General features: G+C 41.9%; 1 protein-coding gene across 1 annotated transcript in view; it reads right to left on the bottom strand.

The window, feature by feature from the left end:
- Positions 1–18,207, bottom strand: part of LOC149447719 (amine sulfotransferase-like) — a 42,080-nt gene extending 23,873 nt beyond the window's left edge. The window contains exons 1-2 of the mRNA XM_089652159.1: positions 18,136–18,207; positions 15,883–16,054 (exon numbers count right to left, since the gene is read on the bottom strand). Of these exons, the coding sequence (XP_089508285.1) occupies positions 15,883–16,039 (157 nt within the window). The 5' untranslated portion in view covers positions 16,040–16,054; positions 18,136–18,207. The remainder of the gene's footprint in view (positions 1–15,882; positions 16,055–18,135) is intronic.
- Between the last annotated feature and the right edge of the window lie 267 nt (positions 18,208–18,474).

Genomic DNA, 18,474 nt, shown 5'->3' with positions numbered 1-18,474 from the left:
TTGAGTTCCAGCACTGCAGAAGACACTGGACACAAAATGAAACACACAAATGAAGCAAGCTGCAGCAGAACGCCACATGTGTCTACCAACTGCCTGCAGACACAGCCATCTATCCCACACACTCACCCGCTGCCCTGCAGTGGAGATACTCTGCTTCTGGGTTCTGCAGCCAACTCTGAAGATCAGACTTTACAGTGCCCTGAGCAGTACTTGAAAATCATAGAGGGCTTCAAGTGCAGCCCCTAACACCTCCTGAGGGCTGCACAATTAATGAGCTTGAGCACACCTCAATGTATCAAAAGGCACACTGAAGGAGTCCAATAACTCCAGTATTAGTACCAGTGCCTGCAATAATAACCCACAGCATCGGTGTTAGTGGCAGTAATAATAATCCCCAGCATTCATGTCAGTGGATGCAAAAATAACCCCTAACATTGGTGTCAGTGAGTGCAATAATGTTCCCCGACATTGGTGTAAGTGGATACAATAATAACCCTCAGTATTGGAGTCAGTGGACACAATAATAATCCCAACATTGGTGTCAGTGGACATAATGATAACCCCTAGCATTGGTGTCAGTGGGTGCAATAAAACCCAAAAGCAAAGTGGAGGATGAAGGGCTAACTTTTCACAGCTGTCAATGCAGATCTTGCTGCCTTGCTAAAATCATGACTGTTGGCAACCATGCTGGTGTACAACTATTTTCCTAGCACACACTGACAATTGGTTCATAGTTGCCAACAATCCCATTTTTAGCAGGAGATTACAGCTTCCTTGCCATTTGTCCCTGGATATTTTCATCCTGGGCTGCATCCTGGGTTGGGAACAGAATGCATGGGTTAGCTCATTTCAGCCGAGCTACACCGCACTGTGTGCAGTGAAATTCACAGCGCTGCTGGAAAGAAGGGTATCTTTCCTGCCAGAGATAGATGCAAAAGCTGTGCCTGCATCCATAAAAGAACTCAGCGGCTGGCTGCTGCATAGAACACACTTCAGTATAGACTGTACAGACTGTACTGTGGTTGGAGATATTTCTGCCCACAGTATAGGCAAGCCCCGGCCAGTAGGAAGAGAGAGTGGTGCAGGAGCCTGTTATAAGGTAATTGGGATATGGTAGAGGGCTGCGATTGAGGAAAGGGTTAACTTTCATTGCCATCACCACTAATGCAGTGGGGAATGGGGAGTTAACCTTCATGGTAGTGAAAGTTAACCCAACATTATTACTCATGGGGGGTTACATTTCAATGTCACTTACTACCAATGTGGGGGATTAATAGTACTGACACCAGTGCTGGGGTTATTATTACATCCACTGCCACCAGTGTTCAGGTTATTATTGTGTCCACCGAGACTAATGCTGAGGGTTACCCTTATGTCCACTGACCCCAATGGGGGTGTCACAGTTTGTCGCTCTCCCCCCTCTGCTGGCCCGCTCAGGAATGCCCCCCTGCTGTCTCTCGTCCTGCTCTTTGAAGCCGAGCTGCGCAAGACAAGAGGCGCGGCTCCTCTCACCTCTGCTACTATCTTATCCCCATCCAGCGAGGCCAGAGGGGACAAGATAGCGAGGTTCACACCTCTCTGCGGAGAGGTGCAAACCTCCTGCAGAAATGTTCCAGACCATGGCGTCAGGCTGACTCCACAAGGTTCCGGCATGCGCAGAGTGGGCACGAGGAGTTTCCGCTCTTGCGGATGCCTCCGGACAAAGGCCGCACTCACGAGAGCACGACCCCTGTCCAGAGGGGCAACGAGGCACGCCGCCCACAGACCTCCCACCTTTGTGAGGACGACCGGGAAGCGTCCTGCATTGGTTTAAAAGATCAATGCCGGGCTCCCCGGTCATCCATTCCGCTGCCAAGCCACAGAGGGATCCCCAGCTGAGGTGGGACCCTCGTGGCCACTCTGCATAGACCCCCCAGGAATAAGAGGGAGCCTCTGCGGGCTGCCGCTCTGCACACCCCAGAGGAGGGGGAGAACCACGCAGCTGCCCACCGCAAGCCCCAGAGAAGGGGGAGACCTCTGCAAGCTGCCACTCTGCAGATCCCCAGGATAAGGGGGAGACTACCGCAAGCTGCCCCACCGCAAAGCCCCAGGAGAAGGTAGAGATACGTCAGCTGCCCTCTGCAGTCACCCAGGACTTGGGGGGGGGATAGCTACTACTGACACTGACATTGTTAATACTCCAGGGCTGGGAGTACCGCTGACACTGCTAATACTCCAGGTCTGGGAGTACTGCTGACGCTGCTAACTGCTAACACTCCAGGGCTGGGAGCACTGCTGACACTGCTAATACCCTGGGTCAGGACTATCTGCTGTGGGTCCCATGATACTCTGCCTAATACTCTGGGGCCCGGATTACCCGCGGTTGATGTGTGCTAGAAATACCCGCTGTTGCTGTGTGCTGTGCAGGGTCGCCCTGCTGCCGTCCGCTGTGAGCCAGGACACCTGTCAGGAATGGATTTGCCAATAATGGTGGGACTCACCTGCCTTGTGGGCTGCAGTACCAGGGCTGGCCAGCGGGTGCTCTCAGCAATCAGAGACTCAACCCTGCAGTCAGCCAAACACCTGAAGCTGATTACGGAGGTGTATTTAAGGGATGGCCAGACCTGCAGTCTGTGCCTTGGTGGGTGTTTTTCCATGGGCCCCTGTATCTTGTTACCTGCATTCCTGTTCCTGTTCCTGCCTGACTGACTTGTTGCCAACCCTGCTTGATCCTGACCTCTGCTGACTTCTCCTGTTTGATCCCTGGCTTGTGACCCCGACCATTCTCTGCCTGACCCCCTGTACCTACCTGCCCGTTAGTTGCTGTACCCGGCTCGTGACCTGACTACTCTCTGCCTGCTCCTCCTGTTCCTACCTGCCCGATTGTTATTGACCCGGCCTGCCTGACTACGCTTGCATTGTATGTATTGTTATCTGTGGGTGGTTTGGTTAGTTTGCACTTTGTTTATGTTTTAGTATTGCACTGCGTTTTGTATTGTTAGTATTATTAAATTATATTGTTTATAACATATCTGAAGCCTGCGTTTCCCTGCGTCAGTTCACATACCACTGGTCATACCCGGAGCCCTGACAACACCCCTGCCGGAGCCATGAGTGTATGCACCTCTGTTTTATTCCCCCTAGACTGTTCTTGCACTCTGTTCCCCCTCTGCTCCCTACTTGGATTACAAATCGCTAGAGACTCTAACTTACCCCTTGGGGATGGATTACAATTATTTTGAGCCCTCTCCTTCCTATTTCCATACTGGGCGCTGTCCCACTCCTTGCAATCCCCCCATTGAGTGACTGTCATTTGTCTCAATAAAGCTTTGTGTGTTTGTCATCCGCCTTGTGTGTTCTGTCCTGCCTACCCTCCATCACAAGGGGTTATTATTGTGTCCAGACTCCAAAGCTAGGAGTTATTATTCTGTCCACTGACTCCAGTGCTTATTATTGCATCCACTAACTCCAGTGCTAGGGGTTATTATTGCATCCACTGACACCGATGGGGGTTATTATTGTGTACACGGACTCCAATACTGGGAGTTAATATTCTGTCCACTGACTCCAGTGCTGGGGATTATTATTGCATTCATTAACTCCAGTGCTGGGGGTTATTATTGTATCCACTGACACCAATGTTGGGGGTTATTTTTGTACTCACTGACACCTATGTTGGGGGTTATTATTGCATTATCCAGGTATGACTATATTATATATATATATTATATACCAATGTAACTATGTTTGTACTATACCTGACCCATCTTCCAGGAAGGTGGAAATCACTGTAGTAGATACCGCTACTCCAGTGATCTCCACTTGTATCTGGGTCCCGTGCTGAGAGGCTGCCCTGATGCATTGACATCACCATCCCACCTCCCTACTCTGTCCAATCAGGGAACACTTTGCATTCATTTAGAGAATGCAAAGCATTCCCTGATTGGCACCCGTGCTGAGCATCTGACCTAATGTGTTCATAATTCAGCAGAGAAGCTGCTCAGCACAGGACCTGTAAAATAGTGGAGATCACTGCTGTAGCAGTGTTCATTTCACAGCTTCCAGGGGCATCAGCCAGGTATGTTTGCTAAATAACTATATAACTGTATTATATAAGTAAATTGATGGAGCATTAGCTATATAAAAATATCCATATCTGGAATTCTTCTTTAATTAATTTTAGTAGTGGTTTTCCACCATTTATTTTACTGCACAGAATGAGTGTTCATGTAGTTCATGTCTCCAGTCCTCCTTTAAAATGTTGGGATTAGTGTTTACTTACATACTGTTATGCCTGGTATACACAATGAGAAAATAATATGAATGAAAACTCATTCAGAGCGATTGTCTGATAATCTATTTAATAGTACACAGCTTTCGAGAGCTGATGACAACAGTTCATGCGAAAATTTCCGAAGGAACAAGCACAAACATTTTTCACCTAAGATAACAGAACTAGCAATTTTCTTGTAATTAGCACAGCAATTGTCTGTCGAGTGAGCAAGACCATGCATGCTCAGAAATGAAAGAATACATTACAACACAATATCATACATTACATTACTTCTGAAGTTGTATTTTGTCTTACGAGAATTTTCATAACTTTACTAAATTATTTGTTTTCAATATGAGACTAGCCCCCCCAAAAATGGATGATCTTTCATCTGATATTCTCATAGCATGTACTAGGCATTATACCAGTGCTTTGCTGTTTTTAGTTTCTTTTGTTTTTCTTTAGTCCTGATAACTACAGCACTCTGAAGCTGGTCATCGATGGATTTAAATTTGGCTGGTTCAGCAGGAACTGGCTTGGATTTCGATCCATGTATGGCCGATCCTGCTCAACAGAATTTGATCTCTCAAATGACTTCTATGAAACATGAATGTTGGAAAATTTTTCTCGATCAATGGCTGTAGCTGCTGACCACTGTATTCTGACAGTTGAGAGTCTCTGTTGTCAGAATACAATGTCTCAGCAGTGGGAAGAATTCCACCTTGCTTGTGTGGGTGGAGGAATTCCTTCATTTTTGTTTTTTCATTCAGCCTGCAAGCTGATCAAAAGAAAAAATTAGTAATCTATGGCCAACTTTAGGGCTTGTCTACACCTGCGATGCCCTTTGACTGGTGATTGCCGTGGATAGCTTTTTAGAGAGCATTGCAGTGGCGAATGACAAGCATTCAGGAAGCAATACTGCCACCTCCTAAATGCCTATTTGTTTTTTTGAAAGCTGAAGGGGCTTTATGATCGGAATTACTGCACCACAACTGTGAGCCTACTGTTTGGCCCTCTGTTCCAGCATGATTTCATTCACTTGAATCAGTCACTTTCAGCAATGGTACTGTCCACCGAATGCAATGGGGGGATCATTTTTTAATGGGAAGTAGTTGGGGGCAGTAAAAATGTTTAACATTTACGTAGCCAGGTCCAGGCTGGGTCATTCTGCAATTCAGGGACATCTGCTGCATAGACTAAGATTCATTTTTTTCCCCTCTTTTGTCCCCCCTGTCATGTCCTGCTGACAGAGTGGGGAGTGTGTATGAGAAGCAGAGGAACTTTGGACCTGTAGTCCCATCGCCTAAAGACATTGTATTCTTCAGCATTCTCTGGACTACCAGAGGAAATAAAAACTGAGGGGCATCCTGGGGATGCAGATATATTCCCCTACAGCAGCCATGCTGGGGCTCTTGATGTGGGGACTTGGAGGCTAACAGAGGGGATCGTGTCTCTCTCCCCTTCAGGACCAGGCTGCAGCTTCACTGTCTAGCACAGTAAACCTTCTCGGTAGTCAAGCATCAATCAGCACCACGGGGAGACCCTCAATGCTCCAGGGACCGCAGTAACATCAGGAAATCGGGTTGGCCGCTGCTGGGCACTTTGTAGGTGTCATGTCCCAGGGGTCCGGTGACCGGGTGCAAGCCCAATATTCAAGCTAACACAATAGATACTGCATTCAGACACCATTATCCCCCTCTTTATCTACTTAAAAGCTTTGGTTGGGAAATACACTGTGCTATCATATTAACTTTGCTAGTTGCCATTGCACAGTGATACTTTTGAGCTCCACCATTAGCTAGCTGAAGACCAAGGACACATTTAGGGTGAAGCTCCAAAATGCTCAGGGAGAAAAAAAATATCAATATTACTCTATGGAGATGGCTCACATCTCCACTCCAGGCAGATTGATGTGTTTTTGGTGTGTTTTTATTCCCATAGAATTAAATGGAAAAACACAAATCACGCGTTTTCATGTGCTTTTGCACATTTTGTCATGTAACCAAAAGTACTTTCTGACATGGCAAAAAATGGAAACAACTGATGTCACATATTACATTTTTCTCTATTGGCTAATACAAAAACGCCAGAACTCAAAAACACCAAAAATGCCTGACCAAGTTGCACATGAAAATGCGCAACAAAACGCACAAAAAAATTGCACAAAAACGCTACGCTCAGGGGTGAATGGGGCCTAAGGGGGAAACTCCTGCTAGGTTTCATAAATTGTGCTTTATTGCTTTCTTTGCCTGTGGCGGCAGGAGGTAGAGGGAGCTGACTAACTCAAGTCTCCTCTTCTCCCTCTTGCTCCTGGAATCATAGGTTTATCTAGGACCTGTTGATCCTGTATTTACAGGTAAGTGTATTGTCATGGTCACTCCACTCTATATCTTTGTGACCTTCTTTGATTCTATACTTTGCAAGTTGGGGAATACAAGCAACTAACATCTTTGTCTCTTGCTGGCTTGATAATCTTTAGTAAGGTATTATCTTTTAAAACTATTCCTTTTAGAGTCTCTTGCACTTGGCTCTGCAGCAGGGGCAGACTGACCATTTGGAAACTCGGGCACTGCCCGAGGGCCCGGGGTCAGTAGGGGGCCCCACGAGATGCCCATGGTACCTTTGTCATAGGCTTTTTTGAGATTGGGCAAGGACACAGGGGCCCCATGATCCCTACTGCCCGGGGGCCCCATGAGTTGTCAGTCCGCCCCTGGTCTGCAGTATTGAATTAAAGTATGGCATTAAGTTAACAATATACCTCTTGTAAAACCACACCCATTTTAAATGAATGCCCCGTACTAGAGTATGTCCTTCACCTCCAACGACTTGCTAGACACACAGCAAAAAATAGGTGTCCTTGGCATTTTTTTAATTTTTTGCAATTATATTGGTTAAGTGTTTGGGACTCCATTAATTAATTCTAATAGAATAAAGAACAAGTCTTTTTATATGTACAGTACCATTTCTAACAATCCAGAGTTTTATTATCTGTTGTAACATGCTGCACATTACTAGATTTGTTAGTAATATTTCAAATTCAAATACAGAAATGCTCTAAAAACAAAAATAGTTACAAAGGCCAGCAATAGTTATCATCTTATTTGGTGCCTATAATGTACAGGTAATGTAAATTAAGATAATGCTCATCAGTGACAATGTTATTTCTTGCTAAACAAATGCAGTAGATATTTAAAAATGTAATTCTAATTAAATCTATTTTTAGATGTTGCTTACAATGGAAAACATACTGATCAAATATTTCTGGCAATTAAAAAAAAATACTTACAGTACATGCAACACACTGCAGGTAGAGGAACTGCAAAAAAAAGCTATGGAATATTATCACTGACATGGTTTTGCTTCCAAAAAAACTGGCAAAGAGAGTTGAGGTGTAACTAAAGCCAAAACCTTTTTTAAGTTTTGGACAGAGTGGAAAGGGATTAGAACAACTGTCAGGTTTTCATTGCTCTACGTGTCCCGTAAGTAGATTTGCCCTCTTTATTTGTCCTGTATACTGTTCACTGAGAGTGAAAGTAAAAGAAAATGTCATATTGTGAGTTGTCACCAAAACAGTACTTGACGGAAAAGCGTCCAATGGGGACACTAGTGACAACAGGAATTCTTTCACTTTGGTGGGATTTCCCCTCACTTTCTGTTTTGGCTATGCAACAGAAACTGAAAGGAAATCTCCCCAATGGGAAACTGGGTACAAATAAAAACTGACAGGGGTTATGACTCTCCCTTACTCTACCCAAAAAGGAAAAAAAAAGTTTTGCCTTTAATTCTACATTAAGCTGGCCTAATACTGAATAAAGTTCAGCCAGTCATACAAGAACCAGACTAAATGTGTGTGCTTCCTCAGTAGCTAGAAGTCAATTGTTTATTTAAACTATATAGAAGTGAGATGTTGAAAATGTTTCCATTGATCAGTGGCTGCAACTAGAGATGAGCGAATTTCTCAAAAATTCGATTTGGCTGATTCGGCGAATTCCAGTGTGAAATTCGATTCGATGCGAATTTCTTCGCTACGAAGATGACTTATAAAAAGGGTTTCTAGGCTTCAGAGAGCCTTTAAATTAGTGCAGAACACTGTACCTTTAATTTAAATGCCCTTGGAGATGAGGAAGGAGAAGGAGAAGGATGAGAAGAAGGAGAAGGAGAAGGATGAGAAGAAGGAGAAGGAGAAGGATGAGAAGAAGGAGAAGGAGAAGGATGAGAAGAAGGAGAAGGATGAGAAGAAGGAGAAGGATGAGAAGAAGGAGAAGGATGAGAAGAAGGAGAAGGATGAGAAGAAGGAGAAGGAGAAGGAAAAGGATGAGAAGAAGGAGAAGGAGAAGGATGAGAAGAAGGAGAAGGATGAGAAGAAGGAGAAGGAGAAGGATGAGAAGAAGGAGAAGGAGAAGGATGAGAAGAAGGAGAAGGATGAGAAGAAGGAGAAGGATGAGAAGAAGGAGAAGGATGAGAAGAAGGAGAAGGATGAGAAGAAGGAGAAGGAGAAGGATGAGAAGAAGGAGAAGGAGAAGGATGAGGAGAAGGAGAAGGATGAGAAGAAGGAGAAGGATGAGAAGAAGGAGAAGGAGAAGGATGAGAAGAAGGAGAAGGAGAAGGATGAGAAGAAGGAGAAGGAGAAGGATGAGAAGATGGAGAAGGATGAGAAGAAGGAGAAGGAGAAGGATGAGGAGAAGGAGAAGGATGAGAAGAAGGAGAAGGATGAGAAGAAGGAGAAGGATGAGAAGAAGGAGAAGGATGAGAAGAAGGAGAAGGATGAGAAGAAGGAGAAGGATGAGAAGAAGGAGAAGGAGAAGGATGAGAAGAAGGAGAAGGAGAAGGATGAGGAGAAGGAGAAGGATGAGAAGAAGGAGAAGGATGAGAAGAAGGAGAAGGAGAAGGATGAGAAGAAGGAGAAGGATGAGAAGAAGGAGAAGGATGAGAAGAAGGAGAAGGATGAGAAGAAGGAGAAGGAGAAGGATGAGAAGAAGGAGAAGGAGAAGGATGAGAAGATGGAGAAGGAGAAGGATGAGAAGAAGGAGAAGGAGAAGGATGAGAAGAAGGAGAAGGAGAAGGATGAGAAGAAGGAGAAGGAGAAGGATGAGAAGAAGGAGAAGGAGAAGGATGAGAAGAAGGAGAAGGATGAGAAGAAGGAGAAGGAGAAGGATGAGAAGAAGGAGAAGGAGAAGGATGAGGAGAAGGATGAGAAGAAGGAGAAGGATGAGAAGAAGGAGAAGGAGAAGGATGAGAAGAAGGAGAAGGAGAAGGATGAGGAGAAGGAGAAGGATGAGGAGAAGGAGAAAGATGAGAAGAAGGAGAAGGATGAGAAGAAGGAGAAGGATGAGAAGAAGGAGAAGGAGAAGGATGAGAAGAAGGAGAAGGAGAAGGATGAGAAGATGGAGAAGGAGAAGGATGAGAAGAAGGAGAAGGATGAGAAGAAGGAGAAGGAGAAGGATGAGGAGAAGGAGAAGGATGAGAAGAAGGAGAAGGAGAAGGATGAGAAGAAGGAGAAGGAGAAGGATGAGAAGAAGAAGAAGGATGAGAAGAAGGAGAAGGATGAGAAGAAGGAGAAGCAGAAGGAGAAGGATGAGAAGAAGGAAAAGGAGAAGGATGAGAAGATGGAGAAGGATGAGAAGAAGGAGAAGGAGAAGGATGAGAAGAAGGATGAGGAGAAGGATGAGAAGAAGGAGAAGGAGAAGGATGAGAAGATGGAGAAGGATGAGAAGAAGGAGAAGGAGAAGGATGAGAAGAAGGAGAAGGATGAGAAGAAGGAGAAGGAGAAGGATGAGAAGAAGGAGAAGGATGAGAAGAAGGAGAAGGATGAGAAGAAGGAGAAGGATGAGAAGAAGGAGAAGGATGAGAAGAAGGAGAAGGATGAGAAGAAGGAGAAGGATGAGAAGAAGGAGAAGGAGAAGGATGAGAAGAAGGAGAAGGAGAAGGATGAGAAGAAGGAGAAGGATGAGAAGAAGGAGAAGGATGAGAAGAAGGAGAAGGAGAAGGATGAGAAGAAGGAGAAGGATGAGAAGATGGAGAAGGAGAAGGATGAGAAGAAGGAGAAGGAGAAGGATGAGAAGAAGGAGAAGGAGAAGGATGAGAAGATGGAGAAGGAGAAGGATGAGAAGAAGAAGGAGAAGGATGAGAAGAAGGAGAAGGAGAAGGATGAGAAGAAGGAGAAGGAGAAGGATGAGGAGAAGGAGAAGGATGAGAAGAAGGAGAAGGATGAGAAGAAGGAGAAGGAGAAGGATGAGAAGAAGGAGAAGGATGAGAAGAAGGAGAAGGATGAGAAGAAGGAGAAGGAGAAGGATGAGAAGAAGGAGAAGGATGAGAAGAAGGAGAAGGATGAGAAGAAGGAGAAGCAGAAGGAGAAGGATGAGAAGAAGGAAAAGGAGAAGGATGAGAAGATGGAGAAGGAGAAGGATGAGAAGAAGGAGAAGGAGAAGGATGAGAAGAAGGAGAAGGAGAAGGATGAGAAGAAGGAGAAGGATGAGAAGAAGGATGAGAAGAAGGAGAAGGATGAGAAGAAGGAGAAGGAGAAGGATGAGAAGAAGGAGAAGGATGAGAAGAAGGAGAAGGATGAGAAGAAGGATGAGAAGAAGGAGAAGGATGAGAAGAAGGACAGTTCTGTGACAGTTTCTGTCTATTTCTGACAGTTCTGGGACATTCACTCCATACAGCGGTTTCAACCGCTGTATGGAGGGAATGTCATAGAACTGTCATAAATAGACTATTTATGACAGTTCTGGGACATTCCTTCCATACAGCGGTTGAAACATTGTATCTATTTGTTTCCATAAATGGATCCATTTATGGAAACAAATAGATACAATGTTTCAACCGCTGTATGGAAGGACAGTCCCAGAACTGTCATTAATAGTCTATTTCTGACAGTTCTATGACATTCCCTCCATACAGCGGTTGAAACAGCTGTATGGAGTGAATGTCCCAGAACTGTCAGAAATAGACTATTTATGACAGTTCTGGGACATTCACTCCATACAGCGGTTGAAACATTGTATCTATTTTTTTCCATAAATGACATTCTGCAAATACACTTAGAGGAGCGCTGCAGATACACTTTTTGCCGGCTTGGAATTAATCTTATTTTCATCCTACTTCTTCTTCTTCATCCTCATCCTCATAAGAAGAAAAAGAAGAAGTAGGATGAAAATAAGAATAATTCCAAGCCGGCAAAAAGTGTATCTGCAGCGCTCCTCTAAGTGTATTTGCAGAATGTCATTTATGGAAAAAAATAGATACAATGTTTCAACCGCTGTATGGAAGGACAGTCCCAGAACTGTCAGAAATAGTCTATTTCTGACAGTTCTGGGACATTCACTCCATACAGCTGTTTCAACCACTGTATGGAGGGAATGTCATAGAACTGTCAGAAATAGACTATTAATGACAGTTCTGGGACTGTCCTTCCATACAGCGGTTGAAACATTGTATCTATTTGTTTCCATAAATGGATCCATTTATGGAAACAAATAGATACAATGTTTCAACCGCTGTATGGAAGGACAGTCCCAGAACTGTCATTAATAGTCTATTTCTGACAGTTCTATGACATTCCCTCCATACAGCGGTTGAAACCGCTGTATGGAGTGAATGTCCCAGAACTGTCAGAAATAGTCTATTTCTGACAGTTCTGGGACATTCCCTCCATACAGCGGTTTCCGGCAAAAAGTGTATGTGCAGAGTTCCTCTATTCTGCAGATACATTTAGAGGAGCTCTGCAGATACACTTAGAGGAGCTCTGCACATACACTTTTTGCCGGCTTGGAATTATTCTTATTTTCATCCTACTTCTTCTTCTTCTTCTTCTTCATCCTCATCCTCATCCTCTTCTTCTTCTTCTGAGGATGAGGATGAGGATGAAGAAGAAGAAGAAGAAGAAGAAGTAGGATGAAAATAAGATTAATTCCAAGCCGGCAAAAAGTGTATGTGCAGAGCTCCTCTAAGTGTATCTGCAGAGCTCCTCTAAGTGTATCTGCAGAATAGAGGAACTCTGCACATACACTTTTTGCCGGCTTGGAATTATTCTTATTTTCATCCTACTTCTTCTTCTTCTTCTTCATCCTCATCCTCTTCTTCTTCTTCTGAGGATGAGGATGAGGATGAAGAAGAAGAAGAAGAAGTAGGATGAAAATAAGATTAATTCCAAGCCGGCAAAAAGTGTATGTGCAGAGCTCCTCTAAGTGTATCTGCAGAGCTCCTCTAAGTGTATCTGCAGAATAGAGGAACTCTGCACATACACTTTTTGCCGGCTTGGAATTATTCTTATTTTCATCCTACTTCTTCTTCTTCTTCTTCATCCTCATCCTCTTCTTCTTCTTCTGAGGATGAGGATGAGGATGAAGAAGAAGAAGAAGAAGTAGGATGAAAATAAGATTAATTCCAAGCCGGCAAAAAGTGTATGTGCAGAGCTCCTCTAAGTGTATCTGCAGAGCTCCTCTAAGTGTATCTGCAGAATAGAGGAACTCTGCACATACACTTTTTGCCGGCTTGCAATTATTCTTATTTTCATCCTACTTCTTCTTCTTCTTCTTCTTCATCCTCTTCTTCTTCTTCTGAGGATGAGGATGAGGATGAAGAAGAAGAAGAAGAAGAAAAAGAAGTAGGATGAAAATAAGATTAATTCCAAACAGGCAAAAAGTGTATGTGCAGAGCTCCTCTAAGTGTATCTGCAGAGCTCCTCTAAGTGTATCTGCAGAAAACTAATAGATACAAATTGTATCTATTAGTTTCCATTCAGGATACAGATGTTTCAACCGCTGTACATGTGAAGAAGCTGTCAGAGAACTGTCAGAAATAGAGGAACTCTGCACATACACTTTTTGCCGGCTTGGAATTATTCTTCTTTTCATCCTACTTCTTCTTCTTCTTCATCCTCATCCTCATCCTCTTCTTCTGAGGATGAGGATGAAGAAGAAGAAGAAGTAGGATGAAAAGAAGAATAATTCCAAGCCGGCAAAAAGTGTATGTGCAGAGTTCCTCTATTTCTGACAGTTCTCTCACAGCTTCTTCACATGTACAGCGGTTGAAACATCTGTATCCTAAATGTAAACTAATAGATACAATGTTTCAACCGCTAAACATGTGTTCCTTCTGTCAGAGAACTGTCAGAAATAGCGGAGCTCACTGCAGGGACACTTTTACCGGCTGATCGGGAAATGTTCGATTCGCGCACCCGAAGTAGGCAAAATTTCGGATTCGACGCGAATCGAATATTTCCTGAAATTCGACTCGAATTCCGGTTCGCCTGGTTCGATTCGCTCATCTCTAGCTGCAACCAATCAGTGGGTGCCAGTGTCAGAATACAATGTCCTGGTGGGGTGTGGGGGCAGAGGAATCTGTTAGCTTTTTTTTGTTCTGCCCACCAGTACCCACACCATAGCATCTTACAACATCTAGCTTGTGGTATACAGTATGTGTAAGGGAATAAAAATAACTCATTTTAATTTATTTAAACAGCTTTACAGCTTGGATCAACCTCTTAATTGGTTCTGTAGAACCCTAGGGTTCCTCCAGAGGTTGATAGGGGTTCCTTGCGCAGTGAGCAACGTCTGCCTCTCAGATGAGTAACCACTATCAATAATGATCTTTTTGCCTACCTGTAAGGGGGGAATCTAACCAATGGTAAAAAAAAATGTAAGGAGCATTCTTCCCAATGACCATCACGCTAATGTACTGTGAACATTTGATATAGTAAATATTAGGGTTCTCTGGGTTTAAAATGTTATTTCAAGGGTTCTTCTGCATTAAAATGGTTGGGAAAAGCTGACTTAGGTTATGTAGATTTGTGGATATGGTCAGTTTGGTTAGTCTATGGGCAGGGCTGGAAGGTTGTAGAAACTGAAGAATCTAGAATCTCATGGAAGGCAGAAAATCCTGTACACTGAGACTGTTAAGGGGAGAGATTTGGCCAGTGTGAGAAAGGAGAGGTATTCATCGGGAGTGCTGACTGTGTCCACCCTTTCTGCCTCCCTCCACCATTCATCCAGTACCTGTGACAGGTCCAGCACTTGCATTACCTCCTGCAGCACTGGAAGATTAGGGCTATAGAGGTATGGAGAAGACAGAGGACTTTTTAACCTCCCTAGCAGTCTGATTATGTCAGTATTTCTGTGCTCAAAAGCAGTACATTTTTTTGCATGGAAATATGTTGTTTTTTTATTGTAGGCCTGTAATTCTTAGGAATAACTCACTGAAATCTGTCCGAACAAGAGTCTAGTAAACATCCTGGGTATGATAAAATTTGAAACACGAAATCATAAATTATAATATAATAAATAATCATAAAAATTAATAATATAATAATAATAAATTTAATTCAATAATATAATCAAACCAAAAACACTGAAATTTGAAATAGAGAGCCAAGTTTGCACATCGCTGAGCTTAGTTGCAAAATTGTTTTCAGTGTCTGGTGACAAATTTCCCCACAAATCATTATCACTCAATTCTGCAAGTGGTTCTAATTTACTATCGCTGTTCTCTAGCTGGTCTAAAATCGCTTTTGACCTAAAGGGATGCTTTTTGGACGCCATGGACTTTTCTCAGTTTCCAGGCAGAAAGAACAGAAAAAATGCAGGCAGGGCGCAGGACAAAGCACTAGGGACAAAATGTATGTGAAATGGTTTGATACAGTAATATTTTACTATGAGATTTTAGTGTATTGAGTGAATGTCACTTTTAAAAATTTTGAATTTCCTGCCGGTTCCATTCCCCGTACGTCCCGGCGCTCACGGGGAATGGAACCCAAAAGATGGATGCTGGCATCGGCCGAAGGAGATGGCCGGGGACACTGCAGGGAGGACATTGCGGGAGCGAAGGACAAGGAAAGTTATCGAGGGAATCCCTGAGCAGCACTGCAGGGTAATCCCGAGTGTAGCTCAGGGTTTCTGCTTTTGGTACTGAAACTTTACCCCGAGCTACACTCAGGAATACTTCCAAGGGGGTTAATATAAATTTTACCTAAACTTAGGCTGTATCCTATTGAGGGAATTGTGTCATAACAATCTGATTTGCAGTTACACTTATAATGTATCAGGGTCTACCACTAATTTGATGTATAGATTTTTTCTCAGGAAAAGCACTGTAAATTCTCTTCATCATATTCATTTGCTTTAACGCGTTTCTGTGTTTCAGAATTTTATTGAAGTGTGGACTTTGTTCAGCTATCTGTCCTTCAGGTACACAAGCCAGCGGAAACTGGTTCTATTGCATGATATATTACTACATTTAGTAAAACAACATGCTCATTTGAAATATTTTGGTATAATCTAAAAAGTGAAAGAAGCAGAGTGTAAAGCCTCATTGGAAATGAATGGGAAATGTACAAACCCATACTGTATGTAAATCCAAACAGAAGTGGGTTGCTACCTGTCAAATGTATTAGACTTAAAGCATATAAGCTCATGTGCTGCACTAGCAGTCTCCATCTGCTTATCAGTACAAGTCCAATTCCAAAAATGTCAGCAACAAGTGAATACAAAAATCTTCTTTAATGCATAAAGGAGTAAAGATATTCTTCGGCAAACTTACTAACGCATTTCAGTCTAAAAACAGACCTTATTCATAAATTTCTAAACTATTTCTGAATGAATTTTTAGAATTTCTGCAAGTGGTGTTAAACCCACCTGATTTTGGATATGTAATCAAGAAAACATCATCATCTCTTATTTTAAAATCCTGTAGGGAGTCTATAAACTCTGGTGTCATCATTTTCTTTAAGAAACAGAATCCTTTATAACAGTACAGATTACTGTCACGTGGTACAGGAGTAATTGCAGCCATTGTTTGCAAAGCTACCTGTAATAAAAAGGAATTAACAAGTGGAATATTAGAATGACTAATGCTAAATGTAATAAAAAGGAATCGAAAAGTGGAGTATTGGAATTACTAATGCTAAACGCATATTCTTTTCTCAGATACTGTAAAACATGTTTGACATTTCTGTCTCCAAACTTGGGCCAAATGCAACCCTTTTCTTGCCTTTATTCAGCCCTTGAGGGAACCATTCCTTCCACTAATACAAAGCACTATTCCTCCTACTAACACAAACAGGCACCATACCTTCAACTGACACCAACTGTGGGGCATAATTCTTCCCACTCCCACTATTCAATGGTGGGGCACTATTCGTTCCACTGACACCAACAATGGGGCATCATTTCTCCCATTGACACCAATGAAAGGGCACTATTTTACCTTTTTTTATTCCCACTGATGCCAGGACATTTTCTACTCCCATTGGCCATAGTCTGGCCCCCATAAAACTTAAAGGACAATAAACTGTCACTTAGAACGTTTGGAGACCTCTGGGATAAGGGGTCTGTAAAAGGGTCTTTCATGGAAGCCCTACTTCAGACCTAAGTAGGAATACCATAGGCCCCTAATGTTATGTTACATTGTTAGGTTTTAGTTTGTGAGGCCTATCTAAAGCTGGCCATACACTAGTAGAATTCTGTTAAAAAATGTTAATATAAGTTTTGTCCAATTTTCTAATCTTTATTGGGGTCAAATCAATGTTTGTTTTCGACTGCAGTGATGAGAAATTTTGAGAAAGAAGAATGGAAAATTTGTCTTGAATGAACAAATTTCTAACTGTGTATGCAGTTTCTGTTTGGGAAATTAAAATCATTCCAAAATTGAATGTTAAAAGCAAATCAAATTATGAAGTACTTTGAACAACATTTGTCCAGTACTGAGAATTTTGTATGAATATTCCTATTAATGTTCATTTGAAAATCTATTAGTGTATGGCTAGCTTAAGCATGCTGCACCTTGCATTCCTTTCCCGCTAAATTCAGAGCAGAGTGTCCCAACATACACTGAGGTCATAACAGAAAGTACTGTAAAGAATATTATCAGACCCCATTAGCACCTCTGTGTTGGACACCTGTTATACTCCATAGCAGATTCTGTCTTGTGTAAGATTCATATAATGGGAAAGCAATTTATTTTTTTGAGTCAATTTTTTTTAAATTTGTTTTTAAGTTTGTATGTTTTAAAATATTTTATGACTTTTTTCCTACTATGTATGTAAAACCATTAGTTTTACAAATTAACATTTCATATAAGGTGCACACACTGGTGCCATTATACATTATGGGTTTTTTTAAATAGAGACAGCACAGTAGAAGCTGTTTCTACCAATTTATTTCTCTCTAATTGAAATTTTATATAAAGCCTTACAGGGCAGACAAGGATTAGTCTATTGAGCTAAATTTTGGTTCTGCTAAACACATGAAAAGCTGCAGCCACTGGCAGAAAATTAAATTATGAAATATTAAAATGGAAAATGTTTATTATTAACTAAAAACAAAATAAATACAGAAAATATGTAAACAATATACAGTATATTTGCTTTAAAGTGTATATATGCTACTGGGCATGGAAACTAGGCAAATTTCATTAAAGTCATCACAGGATGCAAAAGCACTGAGCTGACTGCACCTAATAAATTTACACCTAGTTCCTTATCCTTATTGTTAAACCTTGTGTGCAAACACTCACAATGACCAAACACTTTAGATTTCTTTTCTCTAGGCAGAACCACGTTATATCAAAAACTTGAACATCCAGAATAGTTATTTTTGCCAGAATGCTTTTCTTATTTGGATAAAAATTACTATTGTGGATCTATTCCATAACATTTTTACATCTTACATTTACTTTTTCTCTATTCTGTATAGTTTAAAAAAAACCCAGTTTAACTCAGTTTAAATACTAAACAAACCATTAAGCGCAGTCACTACATGTTATTGTGAACTATACATTTACCACTTAGAATAGATTTAAGATAAAGTTTAGAATATTATAAACAACCAAGCATACACCACATCTGTTAATACATGAAGATAAAACACAGCAGCGTTAATAAGACTGACCTTTCTATTTACACCTGTTTTTAGCTCCAAGATTCGTAGCTTGTATTAAACTCACAACATTCCAAAGAAGTGATTTTAATTCATCTCTCCAATTGTATTGAATTTAAACAACCAATCAGTTACGACATTACAAAGCCCACCCCTCTTTCCCACGGTTATAATCCCTAGTCTTTAACTAATGAGCTCCCAGCACTTTCAGTAGTTGACAGTGTGTGTACAATTTACTGCAGATTTTAGTGCCTAATATTTATATGCTTATAGTACAGTAAACTTCAGGAAACTATACAAAGTACCATTAAATGCAATAGGGCATTTCTTTAAAATTTGACTCATGGGTTC

The sequence above is a fragment of the Staurois parvus genome, unplaced genomic scaffold, assembly GCF_062004578.1.
Source record: "Staurois parvus isolate SC_StPar_1 unplaced genomic scaffold, SC_StPar_1.0 ptg000672l, whole genome shotgun sequence".
In the NCBI taxonomy this organism is placed as follows: Eukaryota; Metazoa; Chordata; class Amphibia; order Anura; family Ranidae; genus Staurois; species Staurois parvus.
The sequence above is the reverse complement of the archived record's forward strand: the minus strand, read 5'-3'. Positions and strand labels throughout refer to the sequence as shown.